Below are 18,533 nucleotides of genomic sequence, written 5' to 3' on the forward strand. Positions count from 1 at the left end.
AATCGGCTTAGGCTAGCCGGTTTCTTCGCCGATTCGCGGCTGGCCGTTTCCAATAGTTCGACTAGCCGACCGGCTAGCGACACGAATCGGCTAGCCGGTGGGCTAGCCGCTATTGGAGATACTCTAACACGACAAAATTCACATGTTAACAAGATGAGTGGTGCACAACCCCTTCGTGTCAGAGCATTTGGCAATGCATCGGGTTGGGCCGCAACTATAGTCTGAGTCAATTTTTTCCCTCATTTTTGTATAAATATTTTATAATTATAAAATAATATACTACTATATTATAGTATGAGGTGGTCGGTATACAATTATTTCGGATAATGCAGCCCATTATTAAACACCTATTTTGAAATAAAAGAGGCTATTCTAACTTCTATGCAACTATAGTCCGAGTCAATTTTTTCCCTCATTTTTGTATAAATATGTTATAATTATAAAATTCTATACTACTATATTATAGTATGAGGTGGTCGGTATACAATTATTTCGGATAATGTAGCCCATTAAACACCTATTTTGAAAATAAAAGAGGCTATTCTAACTTCTACCGTTTTTACCAATTAAACAGGCTTATAACGTGGCATTTAGCATTATAATATTATCCCAAACTTGGGCCGCTTACCCAAATTTGATTGGTGGGTTACAGGCTGACATAACATTCTTTTTCAAATGTAAATGCCAAAATTTGAACCTCTTTAGGATTTTTTTATTATCAAGGGTTGACAAATCGTTTTTACAAGTTCAGACTACTAGTGCGACTCAAATCTGTAGTTGAATATTCTTATTGTCTTAGTTCGAAATTGAGTAGATGAAGATTTTAATTAGTCAACCTCTTCTGTTAAAGTATAATATTTAGAGTTAGATAATTGGATTAATAGTCATTTAAATTATGAAGTTTATATTTTATAAAATTTAAAAATAGAATATTAAATCATAAAATTTCAATTTTCTCAATTATCTCATTTTTAAACAAAATGTAAATATTTGAAATGATGTGTTTTATGAAAATAAGTATTTTTTCTTTCCTTATTTCAATGAAAAAAATTATACGAACATCATCAAAAGACAACATGTTGTATCTAGATGGAAAAATTGAAACTCCGTGATTTAATATTCTAATTTTTAACTTTATGAAAAAAATCAGAATTTAATCAAATTTTTATAATTTGAACTGCTATTAACCCTAGACAATTAACCAAACTTAATATTAAGATGTATTGAATGATTCCTTAGATTCACCAGGTATTGTATGGTGCAATTCGTGTGTAAAAATCTAGGAAAAAACTATCTTCAAATTTGAATATATCTGATATTCGCGGTAGCTGCTACTAACCATCTTGTCCAGTGTAATACCATGACAATTCCACCCAGTCGAGTGAAAGGTGCTGGATGGATGGAGAAATTCCGCACATACCGTGCATCTTGGTGGAGGGTGCTAGCAGCCATCTGCCAGTGGAGAGCTAGGAATTTGGATTTAGGGATGCGATAAATAATTATAATAACTTGGAGTTGTAAATTTGACTGATCTTTTATCTTCTACTCCATAAACGTTTTCTCAATCATAATCTACATCTTGTTTTTAATTAAAATATTTTATTATTATATAAAAATGAGCTACTTAGTATATATTAACACTTGGATGGCTTTCACTACTAAAAATGAGTCTTCTTAGATTTATTTATTATAAATAATTTATTCCCAATTTTGCAAGTTTTTATTGTTATAAAAATAACAAAGTAAAAAAAATTGTGAATGTATTAAGAACCGAAAAGATAAAAAAAAAAAAGGAAATGTGTTGGAAAAAAAATTTTAAAAAAAAATTTCCAAGAAAAATATTTTTTTTTGGAAATTAAAAAGCTAAAAAGATTAAATGTTAATAATTATAATAATTTAGAATCTATTAAAAGTATATGATCTAAATTTGGAGAAATGAAGAAAGTTTAATGTTTACTAATAAAACATATTCAAATATGCGTCCTTACACTAGAAGGCATTCAACCGTTGCTGCGCCATTGTCTTGGATATGTTCTTAAGACCATACTTATTAATAAGGGAGGTCGACCTCCATGTCATTTCTTTAATAAAAAAAAAGGAAATTCAAATGGAGGTCCCTCTATCACCTCAACCTAGGTCTCTTTAAAGGCAACTGCCGACCCGTGGTCTCATTCGCAATTCTTTTATCAACCAATGAGGTTATGCCAAATGGCACAATCTCACTAGTTGATAATATTTTGTTTTATATTTAAATATCTTTTATATATATATTAAATATTTTTTTTATAATTATACTAAAATTCATAATTTTCATCCTATCAATAGAGACCCCAAATGCTATAGTTATATTAAAAAAAATTCATCTTTTTCTCTTCATATGATCTTTCAACTTTGCATTTTTTATATTTATAATTTTTAGTTTGTCAACTATTGTATTTTTTAATAAATTTTACTATGTAATAATAAAATATTTCAAGTAAAATAAATATAGAAATAAATATATAATGATATGATTGGGTGGTCATTGATAACCATAAAAAAATGTGTGGTTGAATTGGATGAATATTAATGACGAGATAGAAACTAATTAAGTATTAAATAAATGAGTGATTGCTGATAAATATGATCTAAGAGATCATTTGGCCTTGTGTACAAATCGTCTAACTCACTGAATGAGCACACGGTCCATGCACAATTTTGTCATGACTATTGCTATTTCCACCTCGGTTCGTGACATAAGAGAATAAAACTAGCGCATTTGTAAATGTAAAATACACATTGAAAACATGTGAAACTTAAAGAAGAAAATCAAAGTATTTGAGTCACCTCAAAGCACAGCGATGCCCACTTCGAAGATGAAAATAGGGTAGCGAAATTGATAACCCTCCCCATTTTGGTTACTCCATATCCTTTACTATGGTGCTAAATGCTCCAAGTTTCCATTAATATAGTTGGTCTCATTTCATATCACCAATAAAAATATACTACATAAAAATACAATAAAAACATAAGTATGTTTTGCCATTAATCATTATGAAAACAACTACTAACCTCGACTGACTGCTAATTTATTAATAACTAATAATTTCTCGATTTTATTTTCAAATTTCAATAATTTTGTTATTTCAAACTTCACCGACTACAGATAGCATTGTTTTTAGTTCTAATTTGTAATTTTATACCGTAATGACATCATCAAACCTATAGTAAGTTATAACTCTAACCATAAGTTTTCAGTGTGATTAGCATGTCACACCTATATTCAACTTTGGGTCAAACACACATCTATGCAAAATTAAAAGAGAAAACAGCCTGTGAAAAGGACTGCATAGAAGATTGTGCCTCCCGCATCACCGGTTGTACATTTATGAACACAGGCCCAAAAAGGGTAAAAAAAGGAGCGGCCACCATCACTTTCCCATGACTTCGAAATACAGGCAATTAATTTCTCCGAAGAAAATCCGAATACCAAACCCGACCCGAATAGAAAGTTACCGATTTTATTCGATACAATAAAACGCCCGCCTCCCACCATATAATAAGTTCATAGCACTGCTGCTATTAATTTACTCCATGTAATTGTGTTTGCAGCTCATTAATTCCGATTCAAAATTTGATTGCTGTTTCATTTTCGAATTTATTTATTTAATTTTTTTTGTCCCATTCCTTAATTTTTGGAAGTAGGCACGCGTGGAAGAGTTGGTGGAGTCAAATGTGAGCTGAGCTCCTGTTGCTAAGATCTGCTGGCGGTGAGCTGTTCGATCACGTGCTCCGCGTGTGGTTGGCGTGTTTTCTGTTTGGATTTGAATGTTTTTTGTCTGCTTGTTATTTGAATTTCTGGAGTTGTTGTCGGTGGATTTGTGTGTGGTTTGAACTGAAGTGGACTGATCGAAGCATTTTTTGAATGCTGTGGAAGGAAGTAAGGATGTGTTAGCGATTGTGTTTCTATTTGGCTTTGGAGACGCGGTGAGCGTGTGATTGGGGATCTAGAAGCTCGACTAGGAACAATTTGTGTTGTCATTTGCGGTGAGTTTTGAAATGGTGCTTGGTCATACAATCTGATGATGCCTAGAAGTTTTGCAATGCGTGGTTGTTGCATTTGGTCATTTTGGTTGTCTGCGCTTTGAAATTTGATTGATAGGAGATGAATTGGATGGTGAGCAATAGCAATGGGCTGATGCATTGGCTTTGTTATGTCCTGAATGTGATTGACATCAGATATTATGCTGCTGTTTATACGTGAAATGCGTGTAGGTTGGATAATGAGTTTGGTAGATGCATCATGGTCCATGGATGCTAATGCCAGTAGCCTTGGGAGTTTGGGAGTATATTTGGAGAACAATAAGGAAACTGTGATTGTGATGGATTCAGTGAAATATTATATCCATCTCTCTCAATTAGTTAAAAAATCGTTACGAATTCTGCTAGACTTTTATCTCTTGGAAATATGTTCTTGCTAAACTTGAATGCTCTCACCTTCCCTACAGTGAATTAGGCCACACTAAGATATTCATGAATTACTTATGAATAATTTCAGGTGCTATGATAGAAATCAAGAATTGAGTGTATTGCATGAGCTGTTGATGTTCTTGTAATTCATTCAGGAGTCGTCTTTTAGATATACAAAAGTTTGAAGTTGAACTTGAAGTTCTATTGGTGTCTTTTGTGATTTTTGTTCAAGCACACCATTTGAACTAGATACCCTACAAATGATGATAATAATTCATATATCTCTTGTTTATTCTTAAATGAATCAGTTGCAAAGGTGCGTAAATCATAGGTGCAATATCAATATGTTGCTATATGCAATTTTGCCTAGTCAGTAGTCACTTTCTTTTGGATGATTACTTTACCTAGTTGGTAGCCGTATTGAATGCCTGATGACATTAAGGAAATTATGGAGCTTCCTGTACTCGGGATCACTATCAGTCTCACCACAAGATCTTTTGCCAAAAAATAATCTAATCACAAGTCTTAGTTCGTTTTGAGACTATCAGACTAACTCCAGTCAGACTAAAGCATTGTATAATATTTCTCAATATTGCCCGTGTTATTTTAGGCTTAGCCTTCTATGCAGATACAGTCATTTGTCAGGACAGTCTTTTACGTACTAGGTTTCTTTAAATTACGTTTGCTTAACAGATGTGGTATTTGACTAGAATTTATTAAGTGAATCTGACCTATTTTTTTTATTTTGTGTTCCCATCTCATTTCAAGTTTTACTCTAGGATATATTTAATGGCTCAGCTATAACTCTGGGGTGTTCATTTTTCTTGTTAGGTTATTTCTTACATTCTTCCCTACTTTGTTTTGTGTAATTTAAAGATGTTTTCATTGAGTGATTTCTTCCTAAAGTCTTTTTTATCCCTTATATGTTTTTCCCCAGGGGATTCATACTAATTCAGTTGCTCTTGTTATTTTTCAGGTTGTATGGCCTAAAAATGTAGGACTTGCAATGGACGTTGATAAATGTTGCAGTCTTTACTGTAACTGTGCATAGTAGTTGTGTTTCTATGGGGTAAAAGTGGTACCAAGATGGTATAGCAGTTAAAAATTATGGACATGGAGGATATGCGAGATGATAATCAACCTTCAGAGCAGAATTCTCCTATTGGTTCATGGTGGCCTTCAGATTTTGCTGAGAGTTTTGGATCTATATCCTTAGAATCTAGAAATGAGAATCTAAGGAGAAAGGAATTTAATAACAAAGAGAAGTATGACAGATTATCATATAAAAGAGCATCACAAATCCTATGGAGCACAGGAATGCTTTCTGAACCAATTCCAAATGGTTTCTACTCTGCTGTACCAGTGAGCTTTGGAACTCAACTGTTTTTATCATTTTACTTTTGTCTACTGACTAAAATGAGGTTTTGAACTGTTTTTAAGTAAAAGATGCTGTTAATAGGTCTTAATTATCCTTTTGAGTATGCAATTGGGATAAAGGTCTTATTCTAGTACTCCCTCCGTCCTCAAAAAATAGACAAGCTTGTAAATGACATGGGTTTTAATGTGCAATTGGTAAAGGAAGAGAGAGAGGGAAAAGATAGTGGAAGTAGTTTTAGTGGATTGTGGGGTCCATATTATTAGTGGTGTGTAGTTGGTTAAAAACTTTCCATATTTAGACTTGGTCTAATTTTGGGGGACGGCCGAAAATGGTAAAACTAGTCTATTTTTTGAGGACCGAGGGAGTAGTATTTATTATTGTTGAAGTGATAAGTTGAAACGATGTTTTCACTGCCAGGATAAAAAGCTCAAGGAACTATATGAAGATATACCTACGTTGGAGGAGCTTAATGCTTTGGAGCATGAGGGTTTGAGGGCGGATGTTATCCTTGTAGATTCTGAGAAGGATAAGAAGCTTTCTATGCTAAAACAGTTGATTGTAGCTCTGGTTAAGGGTCTAAACTCGAATGCTGCAGCTGTAATAAAGAAAATTGCTGGACTGGTTGGTGCATTTTGGTCAAATTAAAAATTTGATCTTCAGTTGTACAACTTTGAAAAGTTTTTTACTTTACACTCTTCTTTCTCCTCAGTGTTATGGTTACAATAATTTTTTCCAATTATACGAACTTCTATTAAAGGATTTGCCTTCATCCCAGTCAGCACCATATTCTTTCCTGAAGTGTCAGTGTGCATCATACATTTTCTTTCTCCTTTTGAAGATCGTCGACGTCCTGTGTCTGACTTAAGATTTGCAGTCTGTTTCTTAAGAAGACAATACAGGATTTTGTTTGTATATTATGTGTTGGTGCAATGCACATAGTTCACTTGTGTAGACCTTGACTTGAAGTATGTTATCTAATTATCTAGAAAACAGGCTGGATAGCATTTTGCATGCTTTATCTAGTTCATGTTCAGCTCATTCCTAATTTCCACTTCATTTTTAATGTTCATCTGTCTCTCTGGACAGTCTTGGTTTGTGATAATTACTTTCAGACTTCCTTTACAGGTATCTGATTTCTACAAGCGGTCAAATTCAGAGATAAGCCCCAAGAAAGCTGTCCAGGAAGATTCCTCACATCCATCTGAAAGTCGAGGTGTGCAACTGCTGGGTCAAATACGGCACGCTACGTGCAGACCTCGAGCAATATTATTCAAAGTTCTTGCCGATGCTGTAGGACTGGAGAGTAGGCTGGTGGTGGTAAGCTTCATTTTTTTTCCTGGACATTTTACTTGTCTCATTTTCTAAAGCATTCTTGCTGCATTACCTTTGACTGGGACTTAATGGATTCAAAAGTTCTTTTAAGTATTCTGATGTCATGCCATGTGGGTTTGTCCTGTTAGGGTTTACCCACTGAAGGAACTTCTGAGTGTGTGGACTCCCACAAACATATGTCTGTGTCAGTCGTTTTGAATTCTGTAGAATTGGTGGTTGATTTGATGCGGTTTCCTGGCCAACTGATACCTCGGTCAACCAAAGCTATCTTTATGTCTCACATATCTGCTGCCGGGGAGAGCGATTCTGCAGAAAATGATTCTTGTGATTCACCAATGGAACCGAACAGCCCCTTGTATGGGGTTTCAGAGCGACTTGATCCTGAAAGGTTAGCGTCTAATACCTTTTTACTTGCTAACCTAACTATTCTATGTGTAATGTAACTTTTTAGAATTTCATATTTCTTTGATGAGGGTGATTAATGTTCAGCTGCTTGTACAAGAATGATTCGTCTTATAAATTCAAACATAGTTAAGTTTTATCTTCAAGGAAATATAAACTTAGTGAATGTAATTCTCTGCAGCGCTGAGAAAGATGATGGCCTGCTATATCAACGAAGGCTGGAAGCTTATTCAAATGCAGCAGGGCCTTCATTAAGAAATATGATGCTGCGGTCAAATTCAGTTGATAGAAAATTGAGGTGCTGATTATGACATACCCTTTTTTGTCACAGATGTGTGAAACATACTTTGGTTTCATATTACTTCTCCTTAATGGATCAGGATAACTGTTATTATTGGATTCATGTTATTGTTTCAGCTTGTCGCGCAGTGAACCTAACATAGCCGCTACATTTTGGCGAAGGAGTAGGAGAAAGGTCATTGCTGAACAAAGAACTGCAAGTTCAAGGTTTACTCCAAAACCAGGCCTTCTGTTTGATCAATTGTGTTGAGCACACATTATCCTCCTTAAACTTATAGGTGGTTTATAACTAGATATGATCCAGTACAGTGCAGATCTCATTGTAGATTTTCCATGTGGAATTGGTAGCATTGCCATCACATGGGCTGTCACATTTAGAATCCGTGTATATATAACTGGAGCATTGTCTGTATCTGCTAGCATTTTCCAGTTTTTCTGTGGATAAAACCATAATCAGGATTGGTTAACTGCTTCCAAGCCAATTCAAGAAGGGTTCATACAAAAAAATTCTCTCTTTCGCTTGTTCCTTGAAACTGTTCTTGCACTTCTTAATGTCCAACGTTTTCCAGCCCAGAGCATCCTTCACTTCGTGCACGTGGTCGTTCCATGCTTAGTGGCGATAACAAATCTTTCAGAGAGTACTCTGTTGATGATGGTACATCCAGGTACACTTGTGTTCTTTTTTGCTTTTTCTTTGCTCAGGTTTCAATAATTATCAGTGTGTTTGTTTTCAAAATCCAGTGTGAGTTAGCTAAAGACAACTTTGGGCTTTATATGGAAATCAAATCATTTTGTTACCAAAATATAGCTAATTTTAATGTGAATATCCTGAGGATAGTTAGATTTCTCCTCTGTGAACAACGATAAAGAATAATTTATGCTTAGAGTAAATAAATAAATGACATTGTTGTGCATTGAACCTTTCTGCTCAAATGTTATTTGAGATTTAACAGAATCTGGTAGAACCTTTTTCCCTTATCTGAACACGCTTAAGTGCAACTATTTTTTGTCTGCTCTTCTTGGGTTCGCTCAATCAAAGTTTGCTGCAGGTCAGAGGGGGCGTCATCATCAGACACACGTCGGCTTAGGAGAAGAAGCATTAGCATGACCCCTGAGATTGGTGACGACATTGTAAGGTTAATATCATCTTTCTTGCAACTAAGATATGGCATAATTTTAGCACACTTGCTCATTATTATTTTTGACATGCCCTCTAGTGGATGGTATTTTCTTAGTGGAATTTGATGAATGTTTGCTTTTCTTAGAGTTATGATCTAAATATTTGAATGAAAAGAATAAGCATTCAGTTGTTAAATAAGCTCCCCCCATGTTTTTCTGATATTGAACTGCAAAAATATGTAGCCAATTTTTGGTATTCCTTCATCACTATTCCTATGGACTTGCTCCATCATCGAAGCTACTGCCTCCCTTTTTGGGATACAATTTATTTTCTATCAAAAGCATATAGCTAGTGTAATTGCCTTTGAGAAACTTCAGTCCAACATTGCATGTTGATATCAACTTATAGCTGTTTTGTATGATCTTATAAGGCATGTTCAACTATGGTGTCACATAATTACTGTTCCTGGAATTGCACACTTGCTATGGCTAAGCTGCTTAACTCTTGTTCGTATGTAAGGGCTGTGAGAGCAATGAATGAATCACTAAAGCAAAATCGTCTTTTAAGAGAACAGGGTGGAAGTGGCTCATCTAATTCAGGTCAACCAGAAGAGGTGTGTTTCCTTTAACCTTTGATAGCATCATTGCTATCTATTTCTCTCTCTCTGCAGTCTGCACTAGCTTGCTACTAGTTATCTTTACCTGCTGACATGCGACCTTATCTTATTGCTGACAGCATGATCTCTATACATTTCTGCAGATTGTTTAAATTAGTTTAGTCGATCATTTAGAAGATAGGAGTTATTAGCTACTCTTTCTTTTTAATACCTTGAGCCACCTCTTTATCAATGGGGAATTGTTGATCTGCCTCATTGAGAAAGTCAGTATCATACAAGAATGGCTCCTTATAAATAATAGTTACTTTGCCCTTTATATTTTAGGGGTATTGGTCCCTGAAATCACAAATTTCGCCCAAATTTAATATTTCCTATAAACTTTAAATTTTGCAGCGAAACTATGAATTTAGGTTTTGTAGTGAATTTTCCACTAAATCAGTTTTTTTCCCAACTCATGGGAAATTCACTACAAGGGATAAGATAAGTTCATGATTTTTTAGACCAAATTTTAAGTTCATGGTAAATACCTAAGTAGGCTTATTTATGTTTTATTCTTGATCATTTTTCATACAAAATTTCTTAGTACTATTTTAAACTGTATTAATTTCATATTTAATTTTCTTGTTACGTCAAACGTGTGTAATCAAATAATTTATGAGTTTTACTATAATATTTTAGATTCAAGTGATCATATTTATTCATCTAATTATTATTACTTGCTAAGTAATATTTAGTATGTGAAGCAAATAATTTAAATAGGAGACATAGTAAAGTTAATTGGTCTTTAAATCACAAACTTTGGCATAATTTGGTATTTCCCATTAACTTAAAATTTGGTCATAAAAATCATGAACATATCCCTTGTAGTGAATTTCCAATAAGTTGAGAAAAAAACTGATTTTGTGAAAAATTCACTACAAATCCTAAGTTGATTTTTGCGACCAACTTTAAAGTTTGTGGGAAATACTAAATTTCGGCCAAAGTTTGTGATTTTAGTGACCAATATGTATTATTGTCCAAGGACAATTTTATAGTACATGGTTTGGTCAATAACTTTGTTGGACAAATAGTTCGAAATTTTGTCTTTGTTATATGAACAGAATTTCTGTCTTGTTCCAGTCAAACTTTGACAAGTTTATTTAGTCCCTGTGGTAGGTAACCTGCAATCTGCATTTATTGGCAATACTTATATGGTGGTTTTCACAATTTCACTTCATTTTCCAATTGTTACAATTAGCAATACTTGTACTGTATTCAGGTTAATGATCCTCAACTTGATGACTGTTCCAAATTGTCTGATAATAACTCAACTATATATGCCACTCAGGGGCAGCACAGTTCCCAGAAAGCAATGTCATTACCTTCATCTCCACATGAGTTCAGAAGTCAGACCCCAGAATGCAGTGGGATTCCCAGGGTAAATGAGGAAATGGTTTCAACATGGAACAGAGTTCTGGACTCACCAATGTTCCAGAATAAACCTCTGCTGCCATATGATGAGTGGAATATTGATTTCTCGGAGTTAACTGTAGGCACTCGAGTTGGAATTGGTTAGCTCTTGTACTTTAATTATTATTATTATTATTATTATTATTATTATTATTATTATTATTATTATTATATTGATAACGCTAGAGATGTGTAAGTGAGATAAGTGAGTGCAACGCCAGGTGGCCAAGGCATTCCTGAATTTTGAAAGATGGAAAGCTGCCTACTATTTTATGGTTTTTTAAAAATGAAAAATTTGTCCCATGCGAGATTTGAATTACTTTGAAATTAGAAATGGAGATATTTTGGCCATATTGTAACTGCTCTTCTATGTGTCTAATTCAGTTATAGCTTACAACTGATATTCCATGTTGACATGCCTTATTTTATTCTATTGTGGTCAGGGTTCTTTGGAGAGGTTTTTCGTGGAGTTTGGAATGGAACTGAAGTTGCTATCAAAGTGTTTTTAGAGCAAGATCTCACTGCTGAAAACATGGAGGATTTCTGCAACGAGATATCCATACTCAGGTGCAGCCATTTTTTTTGCTCTAGTGGCTGGTTTTCTTCTGTTATGTCTTTCTAATGTTGAAACTTTTGTCTCATCTTTTTTCTTGCAGTCGCCTTCGGCATCCAAACGGTACTTTTCTGGACCCGCTTTGTAAAAATTATGTTTTTCTGTTTATTCATATTGTCTGGCTACACGCATCATATATTTTGGTTATGTCTAATGATAAAAAAAAGTACATATTCCGTATTACATTTGAAAAGTAAGTACTTATTTCAATCATATCCATGTTTACTAGAGAGTTGAGATTCGTTTGCAACTTAGTATCAAATTTGTGAGTTCAATTCAGTTGTCATCTGTGATCAAGCCTCCTAATCAATCATATTTGAATTGAAATATATATCATACATATAAAATGTGAGGATATTTTATTATACGTGTTAGCTGTGGGACAGAGGTAGGGGTATTGATCTCTTGATGTGAACATAGCACATATTCAAACTCAGTACGTGAAAAAGTAACGAGAAATATAAGTAGCTATATATATTGAGATCTAACATTGACTTCATGCTTTTCGTGCAGTAATCCTATTTCTTGGCGCTTGCACAAGACCTCCACGCTTATCGATGGTTACTGAGTACATGGAAATGGGGTCGTTATATTATTTGATTCATTTAAGTGGTCAGAAGAAGAAACTGAGTTGGCGGAGGAGAATCAAGATGCTACGTGACATATGCAGGTTGGTAAACTTTTTTCTGATTCATTTTTTTTTCGCTCAATATTGGTAAACTTTTTTCTGATTCAAACTCAGTATGTGTAAACTAAAATCAATCACTTATAATAAATAATCTGAGGAGCATCATATCTTACACTCCTAGTGGAGACAGGAGACAGTAATAAATGACATCTTAAAATTCAAATTGGATAAATTTTTACTTTCAACTTGATGAATATGATGATAGTTTGATTTTAAATGTTGTCAGACTCAGTGGCTAGAATTTTCAGTTGCTATGAATTCTAACTATCGCACAAGACACTTTAGTTTCGCTCATCTGATAATTTCCGAGAAACAGTTAAGATGCCTACTCCCTGCATCGCACCATAAGCGAGACGCTTCCTTTAAGCACTTGTTTTGGGAAAATGGTATTTAATAGTTAAAGTGGAGCGAGAGTAAAGTAAGAGAGAATAATATAGAGAAGTTTCTCTCTTACGCTACCCTCTCTCCACTTTAACTACCATTAAATCATTTCCCCAAAATGAGTGCTTAAAAAGAAGCGCCTTGCTTATTGTGGGCAGAGGGAGTATTTCTTTTTCCCATAATTATTAACCTTTTCTCCTGCTGTTGGCTATCAAGAGGGCTTATGTGCTTACACCGCATGAAGATTATCCACCGTGATATCAAAAGTGCAAACTGCCTTGTGAACAAACATTGGACAGTTAAGATCTGCGACTTTGGACTCTCAAGAATCTTTCTTGAAGTACCTGTTAAGGACTCCTCGTCAGCTGGCACACCAGAATGGATGGCTCCTGAGCTTATTCGAAACGAGCCCTTCTCAGAGAAATGTGACATTTTCAGTCTCGGTGTTATAATGTGGGAGCTCTGCACTCTAAGTAAACCCTGGGAGGGGACTCCACCTGAGCGGGTAGGCCCGACTATTTCATATTCATATTTCATTGCATACAGCTTCTCCATCTTCATCAATTCCCGAATTGTATAGGTTGTCTACACCGTTGCAAATGAGGGAGCACGTTTGGAGATACCTGAAGGGCCATTGGGCAGTTTGATTGCAGGTAGACAATCAGCATTGTTCGGTTTTGTGTTGAGACGATTTAAACATGTTACCAATTTCATTATAAGTTCATTTACTGCAGATTGTTGGGCGGAACCCCACGAGCGACCGAGTTGCGAAGAAATTCTCAACCGTTTGCTTGATTGCGAGTTAGCGCTTTGCTAACTCAGACACGCTTGTTGTACAGAAAGAGAAACCATCATTGTTGAGGTTTTCCATATTCTTCGGCTCTATTTTTCTAACTTTAGTGTGGATTTTTTCATGAGATTGTCTTCGCCTTCGGTTTTTTAATGGAAACATGATGATTATGTTTATGCAATTGAATGGTGAAATTTTCCACTCACGCTGGCCCTAATTTAAGCTGTCAGATGCAGACACAAATTGTGCTCGGAACTGTAATTTTTTCTCTCTCTCAAGTTTAGTGTCTATGTTTACAAATTTGGATGTCTATAAACTCTAGTTTCATTTAACTATTTAATTTTTTGAAGAATACCTTAGTAATTCAATATCTGTATTTATAATGTTTAGATTCAAGGTGTATTCTTACTAATACTACGACTGACAATTTCGACATGACATGATAATTTGCATTGAACACACACAGAGTTAATGGATTGAGATCTGATAAAAACCCAATGATTACATATTCGGTTATGGTTTGGTCTTATTGGATTTGGTCGATGTTGGTAGAGAGTGGACTCTACATCATTAGTAATATAGTGTAATGGTATAAGTTGTAAACAAAATGATGTGTGTCAGAAATATGTTGGTTAAGTATTCCAAAATTAGGAAGTTCATATTTTTTCGAGGCAGTTAATAAGAAAATAGTTAATACTTTTCGAGAATGGAGGAAGTATATTGTACTTCTTCCGTCTGCGAATAGGAGTCCTATTTCTTTCCGGCACGGGTTTTAAGAAATGTTAAGAAAATGGGTGGAAGAAAGTTAGTGGAATATGAATCTCACTTGTATATATTAGTTTTAAATGATAGTATGTGAGTGGAATGAGTTGGTGGAATGTGAGACTTTTTACCATTTATAGAAATAATGAACCGGGAGTCCGGGACTCCTATTTGCGGGCAGATCAAAATGGCGAAATGGGACTCCTGTTCGCGGATGGAAGGAGTATAAAACTTATTACTCCATCCGTCCCACTTTAGGAGTCTCAGTTGAGTTCGACACGGGTTTTAAGAAATGTAAAGGAAAGTTGGTAAAAGAAGATAGTGGAGTGTGCTTCCTACTTTTTTATATTAGTTTTATACTCTCTCCGTCCCACAAAAGATGTCACACTTTTCTTTTTAGTTTGTCCCACAAAAGATGTCACATTTTCTCTTTTGGAAAAAGTTCCTTCTCACATCAATTATAAAATTATATTTTATCTCACCACTTAACACACAAAATAACATCTCCTAAAATCCCGTACCATTTCCCAAGCGTGACATTTTCTCTGGGACGATGGGAGTAATAAAATGTGAGTGGAAAAAAGATTAGTGGAATGTAGGGCTTAATACCATTTATGAAATATTCCAACTGAGACTTCTAAAGTGGGACACCCAATAATGATAAACTGGGACTCCTAAAGTGGGACGGAGAGATTATTATTATTATTATTGTTGTTGTTGTTGTTGTTGTTATTATATTATCATCACTATAAATCTAGACTAAGTAGCAGAATAGTCTTAATATATACTCTCTCCGTCTCAAAAAAATAAGGACATTTGGGACGACGTGAGATTCATGCATAATTGATAAAGTAAGAGATGATTAAAATGATAGTTAAAATAAAGTTAGTGGATAGTGAGATTCACATTATTATTAGTGTTTAATGGTAGGCCCTAGTAGTATAAGTTGAAAATAAATTGATGTATATAAGTAATGAGTTTGGAGAACTTTCCATAAATGGAAATGAGATATTTTTATAGGACAGATACAAAAGTAAAATGTTCTTATTTTTATAGGACGGAGAGTGTATAAGAGTAAACTATGCAAACGGTCCTTGAACTTTGTGTTTTGCACGCCAATAGTTCATAGACTTACAAAAATATTGTGGGTGGTTGGACTCTGGTGTAATCTCTTTCGTGGTACTTGACTTTTTACTATTCACCATATTTTTCAACAGAAAATGTCCCCCAAGGTATGAGTGACAATTTTGCCCATTCATAAAATTGGGGTAGCTTCGTACTGGTTACTCCATTCGTTCACAAAAAATAGATCACTTTTGCTCTTTTGGGACGTCCACAAAAAATAGATCACTTCCTAAAATTGGAAAGCTTATCTCTCATACTTTTCCTACTTTTTCTTCCTTTTCACATTCTTTACTCACTTTTTCTTCCCATCTCTCTTACTTTACCTACTTTTTGTCCCTCCCTCTCTTACTTTACCAATTCTACATTAAAATCCGTGCCGAATAACAATAGATCTATTGTTTGTGGATGGAGGGAGTATGATATTTTTTCTTTCTCCTCTTTAGTATTGAATAGTATGATATTTTCATTTATTTTGGGTACTTTCAATGATATTTTTCACTTAACTATAAGATTTAATTGCAATTTATTTCTTTCGTTTTTAGTATTCTTTTATTTTTATCATTAACGTATTAATATGTAGAGACTTTCATTTTCTCATATTTGTATACGTCAATTTTTTTTGAATCATTTTTTTTCTCTATTGGACTTTTTTATTTACGTTCTTTATTATTTTTATATGATTTTTTGTATAATTAATGTACGGTATATGCTTTTTATTTTTAACTATCTCTAGTCATTTACATATTTAAATTTTGAATTTTTAATATGAAAAGAATAATTAAATCACAATCAAAATTACATTTAGCTACAAGTCTTTTATATAATTAAATTTATTATTTTGTCTTTATAATAAATATAATTTAGAATTTATAGTATAGTTATTATTTTCTATTTTTTTTAAAGAAAAAGAAAGAGAAAAGGATTTGATAAAGTGGTTAAAAAATGAATTGAAAAATATCATTTTAGATACTCAAACTATAGAAAAATATTATACCTAATCTTGAAGAGAAAGATAGAGAAAATATCATACTCCCCCTGTCCCAAGGTATAATTGATAGAGAAAATATCATACTCCCCCTGTCCCAAGGTATAATTGAGTCGTTTCTTTTTTGCACCCGTTTTAAAAAAATGATACTTCCTCCGTCCCTAAAAATGTCACTTATTTCCTTCTCCGTCCGTCCCTAAAAAAATTTCACCTTTCACTTTTACCATTTTTGGTAGGAAATCCCACATTCCACTAACTCATTCTTACTCACATTTTATTTTAAAACTAATATATAAAAGTAGGATCCACATGCCACTAACTTTTTCAACCCACTTTCGATACATTTCTTAAAACCTGTGTCGCGTCAAATGGTGTCAAATTATTAGGGACGGATGAAGTAATAAATAGTTAAATTGGAGAGATGATAAAGTAAGAGAGAAGATAATATAGAGACAACTTTTTCTATTTTTTTCTCTATCTTACTTTATTATTTCTCTACCTTAAATATTATTAGTATTATATTTTTCAAAACGAGTGCAAAAAGGAAACGACTCATTTACCTTGAGACTGAGTAGTGCTCAGTACCAGATATCCTAATTTTATGAATGAACAAGATTGCCCTCCATGCCTTGAGAGGCATTTTTCATTGAAAAATAGGGTGAATAGTAAAAAAGAGGGAACTACAAAAATAATCTTTGGACTATGCGTTTATCTCGCCAGTGAACTCTGGATTTTAAAAATATCCTCAGACAACCCTGAACTAAGCGTTTATTTCAAAAATTGTCCATTTTCACTATTTCGTGATGAAAATACCCTTTTAGGGGGTTTTGGGGGATTTGGGCAATTTGGTCTTTTTTACATTTTAAATCTGATATTATTTCAGTTATGTACTAAATATGATATTATTTCAAAATTATCATTCTTCTTCCATTTTGCCATCCTTCACTTTGTTTCTTTATTTCAATATTAGATTTAATTTTATAAAACTAAATTTTAAATTTCCATTCTTAAATATCAATAATTTTTTAATTATTAAAATTACTATTAAATAACAGTTTAATAGTTTTAATCAATATTTGATAGCGTCTAATATTTAATTAATAAGGTATGACGACACCTTAGTTTTAATCATAAATAGATCATATAACACGATTTATTCCGAATAAATATGCATCTAATGTAAGACTAATATAATTTTCGTTTATTAATTTGAAAACAATCAAAATTAACTAGAAAATTTCAACAAAAATTCTCCTATATCAAATTTTTAGTAGTATCAAATTTTTAGTCAACTTCATAATAGTTTTAGTAAATTCTCCTATAGATTAGATGCATATTTATTTCAGAATAAATCGTGTTATATTATGTATTTATGATTAAAACTATTAATTATTGATTAAAACTAAAGCGACGTCGTACCTTATTGATTAAATATTAGACACTATCAAATATTGATTAAAACTATTAATTTGTTATTTAATAGTAATATTAATAATTTAAAAAATTTATTGATATTTAAAAATTGAAATTTAAAATTTAATTTTATAAAAGTAAATCTAATATTGAAATAAGAAAACAAAGTGAAGAATGACAAAAGGAAAGAAGAATGATAATTTTGAAATAATATCATATTTAGTACATCACAAAAATAATATCTGATTTAAAATATAAAAAGATCAAATTGCTCAAACCTCCTAAAACTCCCTAAAAGGGTATTTTCGTCACGAAACAGTGAAAAATGACCATTTTCGAGATAAACGCTTAGTCCAGGGTTGTCTGGGGATATTTTTAAAGTCCAGGGTTTATTGGCGAGATAAACGCATAGTCCAGGGACTATTTTTGTAGTTCACTATGTAAAAAAAAGTACTCCACCACGAATGGGATTACTCCTTAGTCCATGAACTATCCTTTATATTTTTAAAATCCAAAGACTATCGGCATGTAAAATATAAAGTTTAGAGATCATTTGCATAGTTCACTCTATATATAAAATTGAATACGCCTACTATTAAGTAAAATTAATAATTTATTAATATTAAGTTCCTAATCAAATGAATCACAAGTAATTTGACGGAAAACTCAATCTCCAATATGACATTCTGCACCATTTCCTTTCTCACCCACATTCTCCCACCGCTTCAAT

General features: G+C 33.3%; 1 protein-coding gene across 12 annotated transcripts; it reads left to right on the forward strand.

The window, feature by feature from the left end:
- Nucleotides 1-3,447: 3,447 nt before the first annotated feature.
- On the forward strand, nt 3,448-13,779 carry LOC125195683 (uncharacterized). Of its 12 annotated transcripts, none has more exons than XM_089056382.1 (19): nt 3,448-3,575; nt 3,685-3,749; nt 3,917-4,026; nt 5,426-5,811; nt 6,245-6,448; nt 6,953-7,144; nt 7,288-7,547; nt 7,743-7,859; nt 7,979-8,068; nt 8,431-8,526; nt 8,911-8,992; nt 9,412-9,594; nt 10,856-11,147; nt 11,490-11,613; nt 11,703-11,722; nt 12,173-12,329; nt 12,945-13,233; nt 13,309-13,381; nt 13,463-13,779. In XM_089056382.1, the coding sequence occupies exons 4-19, from the start codon at nt 5,557-5,559 to the stop codon at nt 13,543-13,545; spliced, it is 2,517 nt and encodes an 838-aa protein (XP_088912508.1). In that variant the 5' UTR covers nt 3,448-3,575; nt 3,685-3,749; nt 3,917-4,026; nt 5,426-5,556; the 3' UTR covers nt 13,546-13,779. The 12 variants fall into 12 exon arrangements, with proteins under 12 accessions (XP_088912508.1, XP_088912510.1, XP_088912504.1 ...); XM_089056384.1 differs by having other exon boundaries at nt 3,921-4,026; XM_089056381.1 differs by having other exon boundaries at nt 3,458-3,575; nt 3,682-3,749.
- Nucleotides 13,780-18,533: the final 4,754 nt, after the last annotated feature.

This window comes from Salvia hispanica, chromosome 4 (genome assembly GCF_029641045.1).
Source record: "Salvia hispanica isolate PSC_SH4W2 chromosome 4, Shi_PSC_v1, whole genome shotgun sequence".
NCBI lineage: Eukaryota > Viridiplantae > Streptophyta > Magnoliopsida > Lamiales > Lamiaceae > Salvia > Salvia hispanica.